This window comes from Lipotes vexillifer, unplaced genomic scaffold, assembly GCF_000442215.2.
Source record: "Lipotes vexillifer unplaced genomic scaffold, Lipotes_vexillifer_v1.1 scaffold515, whole genome shotgun sequence".
Lineage (NCBI taxonomy): Eukaryota > Metazoa > Chordata > Mammalia > Artiodactyla > Lipotidae > Lipotes > Lipotes vexillifer.
Genome location: NW_006772017.1, coordinates 2125257 through 2144048, shown reverse-complemented (window position 1 = coordinate 2144048; position 18792 = coordinate 2125257). Strand labels below are relative to the sequence as shown.

At 40.5% G+C, this 18792-nt stretch overlaps 1 protein-coding gene and 1 non-coding gene across 2 annotated transcripts in view; one reads left to right on the top strand and one right to left on the bottom strand.

Annotated features, from left to right (window-relative positions):
• LOC103089571 (transmembrane protein FLJ37396-like) overlaps positions 1-18792 on the bottom strand; it is a 58173-nt gene that overhangs the window by 18830 nt on the left and 20551 nt on the right. The window contains 6 exon segments of the mRNA XM_082931281.1: positions 480-686; positions 4453-4681; positions 6551-6668; positions 7387-7596; positions 13222-13349; positions 15085-15275. Of these exon segments, the coding sequence (XP_082787407.1) occupies positions 480-686; positions 4453-4681; positions 6551-6668; positions 7387-7596; positions 13222-13349; positions 15085-15275 (1083 nt within the window).
• TRNAE-UUC (transfer RNA glutamic acid (anticodon UUC)) lies at positions 2000-2072 on the top strand. Its single transcript has one exon. It is a non-coding gene; the product is annotated as a tRNA-Glu (tRNA).

Here is an 18792-nt window from a genome sequence, read left to right as displayed (position 1 = left end):
TACCCCTTCCATACCTCTGCCAGACCTGGATGCTGTCACTGACTCATTCTTTCCTTTCTTTAGGCCCTCCATTGCTTCTGCTCTGCTATTCAACTTCATTATATTTGAGAGCAAATACAATCAGTATTCACTGAGAGCCCAGTGAGGGTCAGGCTTCATACCCCTGATAGGATACTAGGGAGCTTACACTAGCAGGAAAACCAACAAACCAATATTAAGCATCTAATTACAAGGCAATGGCTGAATGAAGAGGAAGCCCGGGTGCTCAGAGGAGAACCCAGCCTAGCTGAGTGGTCAGAGAGGCATGTGGGGAGGCCTGAGTGAGAGGATAAACAATGGAGGGAGGGAGAAAGAGAGGTCATCATTTCAGCCATTTAGAAAGCTCACTCTGGCTACTCTTGGGGCACAGATGGGGCAAGGCTTGCAGGTAGGGGGACCCGTAGTCTGTTATCCTCCATCTGGATCCTCAGTTCCCCTACTGACCGTGCTAAGTGTACACTCCCCAGACTCATCTCTATCAGCCTATGCCAGAGGGTCAAGAGTTCCAAAAGTTTGGAAAATGTCTGTAGGAGCAGCATATGAGAATCTTGGCCTTGGTTCTGTCCTACGTCTGCTGCAGACTTGAATGCAAGCAGGCCTATCTCCCCCACGAGGAAGGGACTGCCCATCACTTTAGCTGAAAACAGCTGAAAGAAAACAGAATACTTTTTAAAACACACACACACACACACAAAGAAATTTGACATATTAAGAAAAATACGTCGGCAGCATAGACTTTGGATCCAGAGTTCCTGGGCTCAAGTCCTAGCTCTGACACTTATAAGCTGTGAGACTTGGGGCAATTTATTCAATTTAGCTGTCTCTCAGTTTCCTCATCTGCAAAGTGGGGATAAGGATAATAACAGCACCTAATAGGAACTGATAGATCAAAACTGTATCATAGGGTTGTTGAGAGGGTTAAGTGAGTTAATATATGCAAAAGTGCTTGGTACAGAGTATTTGCTATTACCATTATCATAAATGTTTTAAGCCAAAATAGAGAAATGGCAAAGATGACCTAAATAGAAATCGAAGTATCTGATATATTTCAAGTATTTTAGAGGCCAATAATAATAACATTAATAATTTCTTATAAACTCTAATTGAAGTTTTAAAAATTTCAAGTATTTTCACGTATATTAACTCATTTTAATTTTCACAAGATACCCATGATTTAGGTATCACAGATACTATTATTTCCATTTTACCAGTGAGGGGTGTGAAGCAACACTGAAATTTTCTAAGGTCATACAACAGTACCAAGAATAAACTTAGGTTTCCTAGTTTCAAGCTGTATTTTTTTTTTTTTTTTTCGGTACGCAGGCCTCTCACTGTTGTGGCCTCTCCCGTTGCGGAGCACAGGCTCCGGACGCACAGGCTCAGCGGCCATGGTTCATGCGCCCAGCCGCTCCGCAGCATGTGGGATCTTCCCGGACCGGGGCACGAACCCGTGTCCCCTGCATCGGCAGGCGGACTCTCAACCACTGCGCCACCAGGGAAGCCCCCAAGCTGTAGTTTTACAGTATACCAAACTGTCTCTGCAGTGCTCCTCCACTCAGTCAGCCCTGGGTGATTGGTGAAGTAACCACATTGCTCTTTTAATGTCCTTCTGCCTTGCTCACCTCCTCTGCTCTGGCGTTTTTGCTACCCTCTAATATAACACTCCCAGCAAGGACCCAGTTTGGAGACCCCCTAGTTTGCCTTTCCTGGTTTGGCTTCCCAAGGGTAGATCCACTTATTTACCAAAGTCCTTGCCTACTCAGAGATGCAATTTCTAGACAATTGAAGTCTTCCAAAGTGATAAAGAGATTTATTAAACTAATTTCCTGCTTGTCTTCTGAGGGCAATACCTGCCCCATTTTCTGTCCCAATACAAAAGATTAATCTGAATATTTATCATTTCTAGGTCCCAATTTGAACACATTTCAAAAATAATAACAATTAAAATTGTGTGGGGAATTCCCTGGTGGTCCAGTGGTTAGGACTTGGCACTTTCACTGCCAAGGGCCTGGGTTCAATCCCTGGTCGGGGAACTAAGATCCTGCAAGCCACACAGTGCGGTCAAAAATATGAAATAAAATAAAATAAAGTGTGGGATCAATGAGAGATTGGATAGGTACACCATATATTCACTACGATTTATAAGAGAACTAAAAATACATTTGAAAAAACATCTGTTACCATAATACGATGTGAAAATAATCCTCAATAAATGGTAGTAGGATACATGGCTGGTAATTTGGGGAAAAATTCTATTTTGAGCCATACCTTACACCACACACACACTCATATACACACACATACATGCACACACACTCCAGGTGGAACACTCAAAGGAGTTAAGTATTTTTGAAATAAGATAAAACCTTAAGAAGTTAGAATAAAAAAAGATAAAATATGAAACATCTGGAGGAATTTTTGCTTTCTGGATTTAGGAGGATAGAAGAAATTGCAAAAGAAAAGACAAATAGATTTGACTACATGAAAATAAGTTTCTGTTAAAAAATAAAAAGACAAATTGGGGAAAATATTTGCAGAAAATATGATGGACAAAAGGGTTAAATTTTTTTTTTTTTTAAAGAAGAGCTCATGTAAGTGGATAGGAATGACATTAGGATTCCAAGAGATAAATAAACTAAGGGAAAGAACAGAAAATTCATAAAAAATACAATTAGTAACGACATTTGGAAGAATATTTAATCTCAATAAATAGCAAGGAAAGAAAATCAGCAGTGTAATGCCACCTTTATATATAATATGTATATATTAGCACAGACATTACATGCTTATAACTAACATTGTAGGGTATAGCAGAACTGGTACTCTTATACACTATCAGTGGCATGACTCTTCTGGAAAATGATCTGCCAGCATAAATCAAAAGACTTAAACTTTACTTCAGCAAATCCACTTCTGGAATCTATCCAAAGGAATTGATTCAAAATACGGAAAAATCTGTGAGCATGGAGATGTACCTTATAGCATTTTTAATAATAATGAAAAATTGGAAACTACTTGAATGTCCATTGATGGTTGGATAAGTTATGATTCACCACTTAAGGGAATTATGTGGTCGTAAAGGTGAGTGAGTATAAAGACTATTAGCAATACGGAAGAATATGTAACATGATGTTAACTGAGAAAAACAGGAGATGGTATATGAAGGGTATGATTAGAAAGAAATATGTAAAACATGTATATGAAGAATACTTGAATTCAGAAAAATAATGATTACAAATGCATTTGAGTTGTTATATTTAGAGTAATTTTCTGTTTTACTCTTTTGCTACAATTCTACATTTTACTTTTGATCAACTCAACATTAATTTAAAAGAAAATAAAACTTTAGTTTGGGCAGGAGGAGATAGGAGGCTGAGGCAGACCTGTGGAACAAATATTTTTGGCTGCTGGGGTCCTTGAAAGTTCCTTCATCTTTTTTTTTTTTTTTTTTTTTGAGTTCAAAGTTCTGAAGGAGGAGATTCATAAACAACTAACTAAATTTTTTTTTTTTTTTAGCAGTTCGCGGGCCTCTCACTGTTGCGGCCTCTCCCATTGCGGAGCACAGGCTCCAGACGCACAGGCTCAGCAGCCATGGTTCATGGGCCCAGCCGCTCCGCGGCATGTGGGATTTTCCCGGACCGGGGCACAAGCCCGTGTCCCCTGCACTGGCAGGCGGACTCCCAACCACTGCGCCACCAGGGAAGCCCGAAAGTTCCTTCATCTTAATAGCAAGTACCCACCCGGAGTAAGGTCAAATTAGAAACCCAGGCTCAACTGTGATAGCCTTAATAGAAAAAGAAAAAAATTAAAATCCAATTACAAACACCATGTAAATCACTGGGCCACAGTTTGAACCACAGAGCATTAGAGCTGGAAGGGGCTTTAGTGATCATTGAGCTCACTTCTGCCCTCCTCCCCTCAAATATACAAACATAATGTTAAAAAATAGGAAAGTAAGGCTCAGAGTCACACAGCAAGTTAATGCAGGACTGAACTTGAGTCCAAGTCACTGACTCCTCACTCAGTGCTGTCTCTCCCCTACCAGATCTCAGCTCAGGACAAAAGAGTACATTTTGGGAAGAATCTTAGAAAGAAAAAAATTTAATTAAAAAGATATTTTAAAAATATAAATAATAAACCAGAAAATATTTTCCCCATATCTAGTACATCTCCCTTTAAATTATAACTGTAGCAGCATCCTGATAAACCAGAAACTTTGAAAATGAAAACTAGAAACTTTTTCAAAAATGAAAAAAAATAGAAATAAAAATGTTGTCAAGCCCTTGGACTATGATCTGTCCCTGGCCAAATAGAGGGGAATAGAGCCAAACATAAAAACAAAGCTAAGTAGTAACATCTGGGAGGAAACATTCTCTTTGCCAAGGACCCACCTACCCTTTTCAGAGAACCTACATCTTTCTGGAGCTGTGCGCTATACCAGGACTTGGGCTTGGCTGGAGTGAGCCACACATCCAGGGCCAGCTGCAGCATCCATCTCTCTAGCAAGGTGAGGGCACTGGCTGATGTGGGCCTGCAGGAGTGGCAGGCCTCCCTGAGGAGGTGCTCAAGGGCTCTGGGGATGCGCAAAGCCAGGCCCAGGGAAGGGTGGAACTCCAGCAGGTAAATGTTTGTCAAAGCTGGGCTTAATGAAGAGAAACAATTAATGATGATTTTACACAGTGAAGAACTTAATGTTTCTACAGGTATTTGTATTTTATATTTTTCGAGACCAATAAAACACTCTTATAATCCAGGGCATTATAAAAAATTGGAAGCTCAATGGGGTCTCAGAGGCTGTCCAGGGAGCCCATCAAGTTACACAACATGCTTTTTGCTTTAATGTGAACCTTTTTAAAACTAGAAGACATAGTTTACTCTAAAAGCCAAAAAGAATACAATTCATTGTAAGTTAAATCATTATGCTGTACACCTTAAACGTATACAGTGCTGTATATCAATTATATCTCAATAAAATTGAAAAAAAGGATTCTAAAATTGTATATGGCAAACCTGTCAACGTTTCAGTAATCAATATTTAGGCAAATATTTGAAAACAAAATAACTTAATATAAAAGTATCTAAATATTAAACAAATACTTTCCATGACTATTTCTATTTTTCACCCGATTCTTTATCCATTTTTTCCCCCAAAATGATAATGGATGAAGATGATTTTTAAGTTCCGTACACAACTGCTGGAATCATTCATGTTTGCCATAAAAATGTTATATTTTATGAATGAATGAGGCCAGAGATAATAAAACACTTTTCTGTGGGTTATTGCTGTGGAAATAAGGAATATAGCACCAGTCAAGTCAAGGGCCTTTCTATATCTAAATACTTCTTAAACCCATGCAAATGGGATTCTTCTTACTCCTAGATCTTAGAAAATACAAACCTAAGTCTGGAAAGGAATCTCATCAAGTAAATATCATTTGCTTTTGAGACACTCTGACAGGTTTTAGTATCCATATAGTCCTAGCATGTTCTGTCAAAAACCACTTCCTGAACAGTAGAAGTGGTCTCAAACTTACTATAGTTAAAAAATCAGTCCTGTGAAAGGTCTTTGGAGAAAATGCAGTCTTATGCCTGGAGCTCCCAGGGTTCTTTCTCAAGAGAAAGAAAGAAAAGGTTAGAACCTCAGCTAAGAAATCCCATGGCACCCTACCCATGGGATGCCTGTCCATGAAATGATGGACCAAGATGACATCACAGCCCATTGTGGCAATCTCTTACTGCAAGTCTGCCTGTACTGCTAGACTATACACTTCACAGGAGCATAGGGCCATGCCTGCATTGTTCATCCTGTGTCCTCAGCTCCTAGCACACTGCCTGGTACATGTAGATGCTCAAAAATATTTGATGAATGTTGAAAGGAGCTGGACAATTTCTCCACCCATTTGGAGCAACAGAGAGGTTGTGATCTTGGGTTACACAGACCAACTTGGAGCCTGTCACCAGCTTCTTGGTTCCTCTGTACCCTTGAAGCCTGGAAAGGAATGGTGAGGGGGAATCATACCACATATCAAGGGGGTGATTTCATGTACTTTCTCTGAGTGATCTCAGGAAATTTAATCTGCTCCTTAAAGGGGTGGAGGTGGTATCACAAGATGAGCCTGCAGAAACCTTTTTGTTGACACTTGCTAGAATAAGGAAATTCCTTTTTGAGAAATTTAAAGCACATCTGTGTTTCATATATGTTGGCTTGTGTGGCACCTCTGATAAATCCTATGACAGCATTTCAAGAGCAACCGGGGTTTTTTAGGACTCCTCAAGGGAATGAAGATTCTGCACCCAGTGGCATAAGTTTAAATTCTAGCCTCCTATTCTTTATTTACAAAGTAAATAGATATTGAGTATGCAAAGGGATCCCCCTTCTATAACTTTTATATTTACTTCTCTCAGCTCCAAATACTTGAGAGGTGTTTGTAGAATAGTATTAGGCTTAACATCATACCCTTAAATTATCCAGAAATTAAATGTAAAATGTCTAAAGACAGCACCAACTTACCAGCTATTGTTGATGGAAATGAGTTATTTTCAAATTATGTTAAGGGGAAGTCCAAATGTATTGCTAGCATCTGGATGGCCTTCACGCCAAAGCCTCTGGACATACTCCCACTGACTATCTAGAAATATCACATAAAAGTTAAAATTAGAAAAGTCAAACTTTCCCATGGATGTGAGTTATGAGCCTTGGCATGATAAGAACAGAACATCAGCCCTTTGCATCTCTTCATTATTTGACTAATTTTCACCCAGACATGGGTTTTAAGGATTCACTCACACAGAGACATGCTTGTCTTTAGTCTGAGCTGAGGGTCAGTCAGGGAAAGCAAAGGCAGCCAGCTTCAGGCGATCTTAAGTGGCACAAGAAAACTTCTTTCTGTCAAATAATTGACTACAAGGAAAAAATTCTAAGCAGGCCTAAGGTAACTGTACTGCAACAATCGTTATCTCCTAGCTTTTCCTCAGAGGACACAGACTGTAGTGTCCTAGAAATAACTGCAAACTTTTAAAAAATATATATTTTAAATAAATATAATTTTACACTTTAATGTCTTACAAGGGGGTAGGTTTCATCCTTTCGCTATAAACTCTGTGACTGAATGAAAACAGGTTGTCAATTCTTTGGTATCGTTAAATGCAATTAGGATTAGGATTGGAAACCTCCCTTTAAGATTGTAGTCATGCTTGGAATTTAACAATGCAAATAAGCTTACAAATAAACATCGTGTGCGTGCTGCCCTAGAAAACCCAGATTCTGGACTGGGACTGAAAGGAAAACACGATTTTCAGTTCTGGCCCGTGTTTTTCATCCTCTTCTCACATGGAATCTTCTAAAACCCAAATATACTCACGTGAGGATGCCCCTCACCAGCTGCAGGTGAAGCCTCAGGCGGGTGCATTCCTCTCGGTAGGCCTTAATGAAGTAAGGGTAGATGAGATCAAACCTTGGGCACCTGTGTATGACGTCAGTGATCACTTGTGCTAAGGCAAACCTCTCCTCTGGGTCCAACACATGCTGGTAGGCTTCAGAGTAATTGCCAAGAAGTTTCAAATAAGGTTGACAGTCAGGGAACAGGGCCCAGCAGAGAGAGGTGAGCCTCCACCCATTCCATGCTTTGGAAAGACCCCCACCATCAACAGGAGAGGGACAGCTCTGAACCTCTCGGTACCGGGCCAGGGTGGGCAGCTGCCGCACCAGTGCAACACAGACCAAGCTAGGGAGGGTGAGGGACAAAGCACTCATTTCACCGCTGTCCCCTCTTCCTCTGCTCTCCACAAATAAAGGGGGGGGTAATATAATGAATAATATAACATCTAATAATTATAAGCTCCAATGAGACAGTGCATTCAATGTCACTTCATTAAATCCATTTATCTCCAACACCTTTTTCTACAGACCCACTCTCCCTCCCCCATTTTACTCTATCACCAAAGGTGAGCAGGTGGCCTCCACCCCTCTTCTACATCCTCAGTCCCATTTATGACCCTTTCGCTTTAACAGTTTGCCGAAGTTTCACCTATGTAGAAATGGTGGGGGAGGGGGTAGAGTGGCAAGCTGAGGATGAAAGTCCCCTCTGGCTATAAAGGCATTTATCCCAGATCAGACTTCACTAGGAAAGGCCTACGTACAGAACTCTCAAGAGCATGGAGGGAGCTTCTGTTTTAGTGGAGTTCACAAGTCTTTTCTAAAAACCGAAGAAAGCTTCCATGCACTAACCGTTGAAGAGGGTTCTTAGTGTGGGAATTCAGAAAGAGATGCTCTTTATTTTGTTTTTACATTTGTTTATGCACTTAAGGAATTTCTGTTCTGTGTGTAAATTCTATTTGTGTGTAATCAGTCATGGTGCTAATCAGAAAAAGCTCTTCAGAGATCACTGGGCTGGAATCCCAAACAGGGACCTAAGGGCCAATATGTAAGTAGTTCTGAACAATGTAATTACTGTCTTAGGGTTGTTTTAAAACTTTCATAGGAGGGAGGGTGGGAGGGAGGGAGACGCAAGAGGGAAGAGATATGGGAACTTGTGTATATGTATAACTGATTCACTTTGTTATAAAGCAGAAACTAACACACCATTGTAAAGCAATTATACTCCAATAAAGATGTTAAAAAAAAAAACTTTCATAGGCCTTAGACTCACTTACTTTTGGAGACCCTGACCCACATTATATCAAATACATTAAAACACATCCCAATTTTTTCTGTAAAAATGTTAAATGATATTTATAATTTTGCTTTTCAAATTATTTGGCTATGAGCAATACATTTCATTAATGATTGGCTATGATTTCTGGGTAGTATATACTTGAGAATTCTTATGAAGTGAGAAAATCTGATCTATAAATTGTTTTCAAATGTAATGAGATGTTTACAAGTGCTCAGTTAAAGTTTTAACATTTTATGGACATGTCAGTTAAGCATTTCTTGATAACTGTTTTGTATTTTCTTTTTGGATTTCCGAGTAATGCATGTTTTTTTTTCCTCTCAGATCTCACATATTTTCAATGGTCCCTGAAAAGCTCTTAGATCCTAAACACCACGTCTATATTACCTGATGGATAAATCAACTCTAACTGAAAGCTTCTGAACTTTTACTCCCAATGGTCTCACAACAGAACAGATCCCTTTCCTCTGCTGATCTAATCCAACTTCCCCCCAAGAGTTTCAGCTCAACATGTCCCTTCCCAGTCTTCTCTGACCCACTCCTCTAATGGAGGTTTCAGGCTTCTTAAAGGCCTCAGCTCTCAGGGTTGCTGGAGCACCAAAGACACAGGTGTGCCCAGTGTGTGCATTTAATTGACAGCAAGGAGTGTATTGTTGAGCCTGCAATTTCTACCCACCCGACAGCCTAGCACACGCTGAGATGCATTAGAGAAAGAGCATTTTTTGTTTCCTTGGGTGTTGGTCTTCCTGGTAGTTTGAGGCCAGGAAGCCAGCCCAATTCTTAACAAACTATGGAATTTCCTAAAAGGAGATAAAGAGTCCCTTTCATTGTGTGGAGCCCATAGCTAAGAATGCAAGACCAGAAAGAATTGAGAGGGTGTAAGCACTACTTGAATATAGGTGGCAACAGCGCAGCGGGGAGTAAAGGAACCAAGTGGCAGGAAAAGCCAGGAGTGTCTCCATCTTGCAATAACAACTCCTGAAGCTCCCAAGGAGGTAAACACTTGAGAATCAATAGCAGACTAGGAATCAAATACTGCCTTAGTAATAGAAGTCCAGTGTCTGAGGGTTTCAATGCTAAGGCTCAAGCAGGGAGAGCCTGGGGCACTTGATTTAGCATCCAGTTTTGCAGGATGCCCTTTGGGAAACATTGGTTCAAGGGGCCTTGGGTCAACCTCAGTATAAAAAGGATAACACCAGAAGAGGCTAAAAGCTTAGGACACAGAATGTGCTCCACAGGTTAAAAACTCACACAGCTCAGTGTGTGAAATGAAGGTGCAGCTCCCTTGCCTTTAAGTGAACCCCAGGGAAAATGAAGCAAGCAGGGTGATCTAAATGACCTTATCCCATCCACAGGACTCTACTCTAGAATAGCATTCAGTTATTAAATAGCAGAAGACAAAGCAGAAAGGAAGGAGTGATGGGGTAAGAAGGGTGCCACTCAATAGCCTAGGGGAAGATTAGAAAAGAAACAATAACTTTCCTAAATCATTCTGGATGAATTTAAACCTCTTTGGCTGGGCCAGGGCAATCCCAGGAGCTGGTTTATAGTATTTGTATTGCCTTGACCTGTTTTTGTACAATAAGCCCTATTGTTTGGTTATTTGGCAGGGGAAGTTTGTGGTAAGGGTTCTTGCTGGTGATTCCAATCTGGTGATACCAGGTTGCAGAGGCTGATGCTAAATTGCCACTATCACTTTGTTGTTGGTAGGATTGCCAGATTTAACAAATAAAAATACAGGTCATCTAGTTAAATTTGAATTGCTGATAAACAACCAATACTTTTTCAGTATGTCCCCAACACTGTCATATTTTACCTGGCAACCCTAGCTGTTGAGAAGGAAAATGTGGCTCTTTTTAAATTGACAAGCCTTTTTCAAGCTTTGCCCTCCACCTTGAAAAGCTCTCAGATGGCCCTTTGCATAATTTTATTATGAATTCTTTCTCAGCAGGGGTAGGACTGTGATCTTTCTGCCTCACAGTTGCTATTTATTATCTGTTTGCTAACTGGCCCATTTCCATTTAAACTCTGGGCTGGTATTTGTCTAAGAAGTCTTCCTAGCCTGTCAAATGTCACCTGTGTATGTCAAGGGCCAACTCTCAGGCAAAGTAATATGTGGTGCACACTGACGGTAGGCATCAAATATTGGAGAAAACAGAAAAGTGAATAATCTCAAACCGTACTGTGTTTATATTTTTTACCTCAGCCTTTTTTTATTTCTTGGACTTAGAAAACTTTTAAAAACAGTATTTTAGGTCAAATGAAAGTGCAAAACAGAAAATCAGTGTCAGACACATCTTGTCACAGAATTTTTGGCCTTTTTTTAGTGCTCTAAACACTAATTCAAATTACTCTGAAAATGTGTCCTCTGGTGGCTGTGGAGAGAATTAGCAGTTGGTATAAATGTCAGGAATTGGCACAGCTGATGCCCAGCTTCTGAGTCTCTTAATCCACCTAAATTCACACCAGCTCTATTTTTATGAGCCTTTTACATAATATGGCTACTTTAAGGATTTAAGACAAGCCAATGTGTTTGAACAGTTCTTGACTTTAGTGATTCCAATATAGTTAACAATAACAAACAGCTGAGGACACCGGGCAGTAGAATCAGTACTGGGGGAAATCAGTTGTACTTTAGATAAAAATCTGGTTTATCCATTAAAATTAGGCCCTTTCAACAATTTCTGATTTAGAAAGCCACATTTTCCAGTTTGGGGCACTGATACCTCAGTTTCTATAGGGAACACATTCTCGGGGTAGAAAGGAGGGAGATATTTTCAATGATTGTTTTAAGTTAAAATAATTTCATGTACCACAGAAGAAACCAGTGGACAGCCCTGGTAGCTTAGCACAGAATGAACCCTAGGCCAAAGTAAGAAGAAATTTGTTTATTACTCTCTGCCTTTCTGTTCTTCTCTGCCATTGACTCCTGCCAGGGGCCTCCATAAAAGGCCTAGAAGAACTGAAAGTGGAGGTGGGGAGAGTACAGAAAAGGGGGCCTGCTTAAAACTCATGTCTGGCGCAATAAACTTGTCGAGTTTGAGGATTCTGTATTATTTTACGTTTAATGCAGCCTCTCCAGTTTCTACACTGAGTCTAAATCTCCCATTTACTCAGCTGATCACAGTAAGGTTCTGTTTGGCAGATCAAGTTTGCAGATGCAAACTCTAGAAGCCAGTTGTCTTTGAAAAGAGGAACAATTTTCAAGGCCAAGGCTTGCACCCTTTAAGTCCAGCCAGTTGTTTTCAAAAGTGGGTGACCTACATCTCCATGAGTAACAGACCAGAGCGTAGATGAAATGGTAAACCCTCTACTCTACTAGAAAAACAATTCAAAGAAAACATTTCCACTTCCTCATCCTCCGATCACATCACAATGCACTGTAACTGGCTTCCATCTTTGCTACTCATTTGAGAGAGTTCTACAAAGCTGGCAATGACCGCCTGATGGCTGACCCCACTGTCTGGTTTTTAGGACTCACCTTTCTTGATGTTTCACGTCCACACAGGAAAGCATCCTCTCCTAATTAAAATGTTTTCTTGGGCTTCCCTGGTGGCGCAGTGGTTGAGAGTCCGCCTGCTGATGCAGGGGACACGGGTTCATGCCCCGGTCCGGGAAGATCCCATGTATGTTTTCTTCCTGTGGGCTTTCCTAACACTATCCCTTTCTTTTTTTCTTCAGTCTCTTTGGCTCCTCCTTCTTGTTCCTCTCATGGATTCTTGTTCCATGACCTTCTCGTTAAATGTAAGTGTTCCCAGGAACCCATTTCAGGCATCTCTGGCTTTTCCTAGTCATTTTGATTCATTACTATGGTTCAACTTCCACATTCATACTTCAGCTCATACCTGCTCCTGAGCTTCAAACCTACAGCTCCCGCAAAACATTCACACCTGGGTTTTAGCAAACTCTCCTCACATACCTTGTGTCCTAGACTCAATGTTACCTTTCCCTCTAAAGAGGCCCCTCCTCTTTCATTCTGTTTCAGTTAACAGCCTCTTCCCTGAGCCCGAGGAAGTCATTTTAATTCCACCCTCATTCTCTCACTCCAACATCCAGTCTTCAAATCCTATTATTTCCATTCTGGAAATCCTTGCCCAACTGCTCTCACCCACCCACATGTGGCATACCCTTCTAAAAGCCATAATAAGGTCAGTCAGTTTGTCTGTGTTTAGCAAAGTGAGGCTTGTCCCTGACAGGACAATGAACATGAATGGAATCATCATTCGTTCTCAATAAAAGCATACATATTATAAAAGGGCCTGAATTATACAGCCCTCTAACAAATTTCCCTTAAGATAAAGTCATATCCTTCACATTTTATTTTTTGTAACAAAGAACCACAGTAAAGAACGTAAAATTTATTACTCACATCCTTACAACTAGCTAAAGTTATTTAAATAATTATTCATTTTATTGGGAACTGCTCTAAAAGACCCACTGGGTTTAAAAAAATATATTGGGGTTTATAAGAATGTTCAATAGATGTTTTGTTTTCTAGGTAAAAACACCTGGCGCTTGTTTTCTAGAAGAGTTGCTTCCCAAGTCCACATGTCATACAGCACAGCAAATCTGTCCATACCTGCATGGGCCCATCCCAAGCCCTGGTCAGTATTTGACTCGCTGCCCTCTTTGTGACCTGGTAGAGAAATGGATGAAAATGACCAGAGACAGGCCTCTCTATGAAGCTATTCCTAGTAGAAATGGACCCCTCAGATTGTCAGCTCCCTCTCAGGAAGAAAAACACTGAATGGGTAACTGGGATTCCTGAGAATCGGTTAAAGAGCCGTGGGCAAGACCAGGTGCTAAGTTCATACTTGCTGACTTTTAAATCGACAGAGGTTTTTGTTTTTACTTCTAGTTTTAAAAGACTAATTTTAGAAATATAACCAAAATTCAGTTAACATGAAATATTTACTAAAATGTCTGCAAACCTGTAATTTAAAGGCAAAACACACATTTCTCCTTCGGTAAAAACAGGTCCCTGGTGGTTTAACAACAAACCCAGTTTAACCTGCTGTATCAATTGATGCCAGCCAAGTCAAATTTTTTCAGGGAAATTTCTAAGATATTCCTTAATTATGTTAATTACTAACTTAAATCAATAAGTGTAATCATTGCCATTATTCAGCTAAAATATTTTCCCACTATAGTACTGTAAGTTTTCACTGTCAACATCATTATTGCTTAAAATTTTAAGTGGTCTATTTCAGAATAAAATATGCAAAAGTAAGAGATTTTCAGGTTTAATAATTATCAAGTATATGGTGCGTACTTGAACAAGAGAAAGGCTTTGGTCAGGAATTTCTATAGCAGCAGTTGGAAAATCATTTTACAATGGATGACCATATACTCACTAGCTCAGCGAGAGATGATCATGTGACTAAGTATTTCAATCAAAGTAAGTTCTTAAGAGATGGAAATAGTCGAATCGTAGCGTAAACTAACATCAGCAAAAATGATGCATTAGTATGTAGGATGACCAGTAGAGATAAAAGCTAAGAGCTGAAATTAAATGCCCTGGAATGTTGGATGCCAGCCCTGCATCCCATGATTCAGATCCAAAATGGTCTGTGGCAAAGACAGAACAAAGAATTCAATCTAATACTGAATTAATTCTGTCTGGGATCTGAAAGGTTAATTGTCAAACATTCTTAGAGCAGCCTTTTATAACAATATGAACATGAATTATCCTTAATTAAAGTCTATGTATATTACAAAATAGCACAAACTCTTGCTAAATTTCCCTCCAGGTGTTGCAATGTGTCTAGAAACTCTAAGTTCTTTCCAAATGCAATGCTAATGCAGTCATATTATTCCAATAGGAATATTCTTACCTCATCTATTTCTAAAACTGGATAAATTTGAGTGATGCCAAAAGGAAGAGAGAATACAGATTACGGGTTATTTGATTAGCCTGACTAATGATTTCTCCCTCTGGGGCTTGTCTGGCATTTTCCTACCCAGGGCTTTTTGCATCCTGGTGGTTTTCTGTTAGGAACTCAGGAATAGCTCTGCTTCTAACTGCAGTTTCCCCAAAGGTCAATCACCTTTTTTGTCACTTAGAAAAAAAATCATTAATTTCCCTCAGGGCCCTGTACCCAGTGGGTAAGGCAGAAATGCCACTGGGCAACAAGTAGAGTCTAAACAACAGTAAGAACTATTACCAAGTTACAGTCTCCAACAAATGGGGGACCTGAGCTGGAAACAAAACTGTATCTTTTCTAAAATGGTGTGTGTTGAGGAGGTGTATGTGCTTATTGATCAGATACTATTGTATATGCCTATATATTTTGAGGTGGGAGGTGTTAAATAGAGCCCTTAGTGGTTTTTGTCTGCTTGGCTGGTTGATTTTAAAAAATCTGACTTCTGATCTTTTTCTTTCTCAGTGTAATGGCTGGCCACAAGCAGCAGTTCTGTCTCTAGTTCCTTCAGATCATTCAAGGCTTCATCATACATGACATACCCTCCTTGCTGGTCCTGGGTGTGGACGTAACCAGCGTCCATGCTGTAGTAGTCATCCTGGTTCTCCACTTCCATGAACTCTGTGAATTGGACACTTTAGACCTGGGAAAGAAAGCCAAGCCTGGAAGTTACTGGAAGAGGGAGAGCTATATTTTGCCAGCCCAAACGGACAAAACAGCAGGCTTCTGTTCCCACACAGTGGGCTGTCAGCATGCAGCTATAGACATGATGAATGTATAAAGAGCTATATGTAGAGAAGAAAGATATTAGCAAAGAATGTCAGGGAAGCGTAGCTCCTTAGATAGATGGCTAACTAAATTTTATGATTAACTCAGGATTATCTGGAAAAAGGTAGACAACAGAGCCAAGTGCTAAAGGTGGTCTCTGAAGCCAGAGTGCCTGTGTTCAGGTCTTGGCTCTGCCAGAATCTCACCTTAGGCAAGTCGTGCAGCTACTCTTAGCCTCCATTTCCTCATCTGTAACATGGGCACAGTGGAGACACTACAATGGTTGTTGTAGGGAGTATATGACACCATGAATATGAGGCCCTTGAGATCTATAAACATTAGCTGTTAAAGATATTTTTCTTTTAATCTTATAAATACTTCTAAAATGCATTAACACAATCTCATGTCTTAGTAATATACTGGGTTGAATGTGTCCCCCCAAAATTCATGTCCAATTGAAACATCTGAATGTGGCCTTATTTGGAAATACAGTCTTTGCAGATGTACACAAATTAAGACGAGGTCATACTAGATTAAGGTGAGTTCCAATCCAATGACCGGTGTTCTTATAACAAGAGGAAATGTGGAGACAGATACATAGGGGAGGCCACGTGAAGGCAGAGGCAGAGATTGGAGTGATGCACCTACAAGCCGAGGAGCACCAAGGATTGCTGGCAACTACCAGAAGCCAGAAGAGACAAGAGGATTTTCCCCTGGAGCCTTCAGAGACAGCACGGCCCTGCCGACACCTTGATTTTGGACTTGTAGTCTCCAGAATTGTCAGAGAATAAATTTCTCTCCCAGGTGTTGTGAGCCACTCACTGTGGTACTTTGTTATGGCAGCCCTAGGAAACTAATATAAGTAATTTGAGTATTCCCATCATAATTTTGTTTTTCAGATGACCAAGGGCCTATTGCTTCCTGAGAATCATTATTCTAATAATAATTCTCATAATTTCAAACTCCTCTACCCTTTTTGCCACCACCAATGCCCAGCCTCCCTCAGTCTCAGCTGACACCCCTCCACTTCTCCACTCACACACAAACCCACCACACTCCTGCCCCTCCTTTCCTGCTCCCTCTGCACTGTAGGGGCCGATTCCACTCCCCTTCTCTAAGGCCATTGCCTCCCCCTCTGAAGCATCTCTTCTCCTTGGACATCCAACTCACCTCAACCAGAGATTTCCCAGTTGGCACTGAAACATGCTCACAGCCCTCTGATTCTGAAACATCCTCACACACTTCCCCAGGTTCCACCTTACGTCTCTCCTCCTTCTCACAGTCCAACCTCCTAAGGTGTCATCTGTACCCACTGTCTCCATGTCTTCACCTCCTGCTCCTCATCCGTTCCCATCTGGCTCTTGTTTCCATCAAGCCACCTGAACCATTTTCACTAAGACCAGCAATGACCTTTGCTCCACATCCAGCAGACTTTCTTTAGTCATCTTATGTGATCTCTCAGGAGCATCTGACACAGTTTAGCACTCCCTGCTCATATTCTTCTTGCTCTCACCAATTTTCCAGCCATTTCTTCCCTATCAGGTCATTAAATGGTGGCCACACTCAAGGCCCAGTCCTAGGACCTCATCTTTTCTTCCTATAGTCCTTCCTTAGGAGATGGTACACTTTCACAGCTGAGATTACCATATTTAGACCATTTGCTCCCTAATTTATATCTCTGATCCAGACCTCCTAGAGCTCCAGACACACATATCCAATTACCTATTTAGCATCTGTTCCTGGGCATCTCAAAGGCCCCTCAAATTTAACATGATCAAATCATGTGATCTCCCCCACGAACCAAGGCCACCTCCAGCTTCCCCATTTTAGTAAATAGCACCACCACCCATCCACTTCCTCTAGCATTAAACATTCCTGATGTCTCTTTCTGCCTCACCCTACATGTCCAATCTATCACTAAGTCCTGTTGATTTTACTTCCTATCTCTCAAATCCATCCAATTGTATGCATCTCCACCACCCACCACCCTAGTCCAAGCTGTCATTAGCTGGCACTAGGACTAGTCTAGGAACTTCTAAACTGGCCTAGGCTCTTAATTGGTCTGTCCATATCCCCTCTGGCCTGGGCTTATTCTCCCTTCCATTTTACTCACTACTGGCAGAGGATCTTTTAGAAATGGAATTTAGATTATGTTATCCCTTCTCCCCTTTAATATCCCAAAGGGCTTCCCATTGCTCACAGAACAAAGCAAAACTCCATGAAAGGACCAACGTGGTCTGGCCCCTGCCTATCTCTCTCCAGTAGTTTTGAACCAAATGTGATTTTTTCCCCTCAGAGGACATTTGGCCATGTCTGGAGACATTTTTGGTTGTTATAACTTGGGGGAAAGTGCTACTGGCATCTAGTGGGTGGAGGCCAGGGATGCTTCTAAATATCCTACGGTGCACAAGACAGCCTCTCACAATAAAGAACTATCGGGCCCAAAATGTCAATAGTGCCAAGGTTGAGAAACCTTGGGCTACTTTCATTTTGCATCACTTTCCTCCTGGATCACTGTGTCCCAGCCATTCATGTCTTCTTTTGATTTCTTGTGGGTGCCATGCTCCCTCTTGGCCACAGGTCCTTTGCATAGGCTATCTATACCCTCTTCATGGAATTGCTGGAGCATATGATAATTTTATTTTTAATTTTTTGAGGAACCACCATACTGTTTCACACAAGCAGCTGTACCACTTTACATTCCCACCAATAGTGCACAAGAGTTCCAATTCCTCCACATCCTCACCAACATTTGCTATTTTATATATATATGTATATATATGTATTTCTTCTTAGTTGTTATATTCATGAGTCATTTAAACTATGGAACCAATAGATCCCAATCTTTTATCCCCCATCTATTCATTCTTATAACATAAAAACTTTGTGTTGTTGGATAGAATCCATTTATCTATAAATTTTAAGCAGTCATTATATCCTGGCTCTCGGGAGGCATGTCATTTGGTTTGTGTATGTGGCATTGCCTATTGTATAACCACAGGAATCCCTCTGGAACCTTCACAAACAGGGCAGATGATCACCTGTGGGGATGGTTAATTGTCATTATCAGAAAGGTAGATCAGGGGTACTCTGTGGGCCCTTTCGATTCTCTGGCTCTGATTCAGTTTTTACGTGCAGTTGTAAGTACACCAGGTGATTAAATACTTAATCTCCCTGAAGAGACTCCTCTTTAATGAGTTGCTCATTCAATTATAGATTTTTAAATTTAAGTTGAAACTTAGAAATCTTCTAATAAGTAAAACCATGAGCATTTCCAAATAATAGCTATGGTTCATAATATTCCATCAAGAAGATATTTCATTGTTAAACATTTTCCTGATAGGTGGTTGTTTTTGGTTTGTTTTGCTCTTTACTACTCTTTTTTTTTTTCT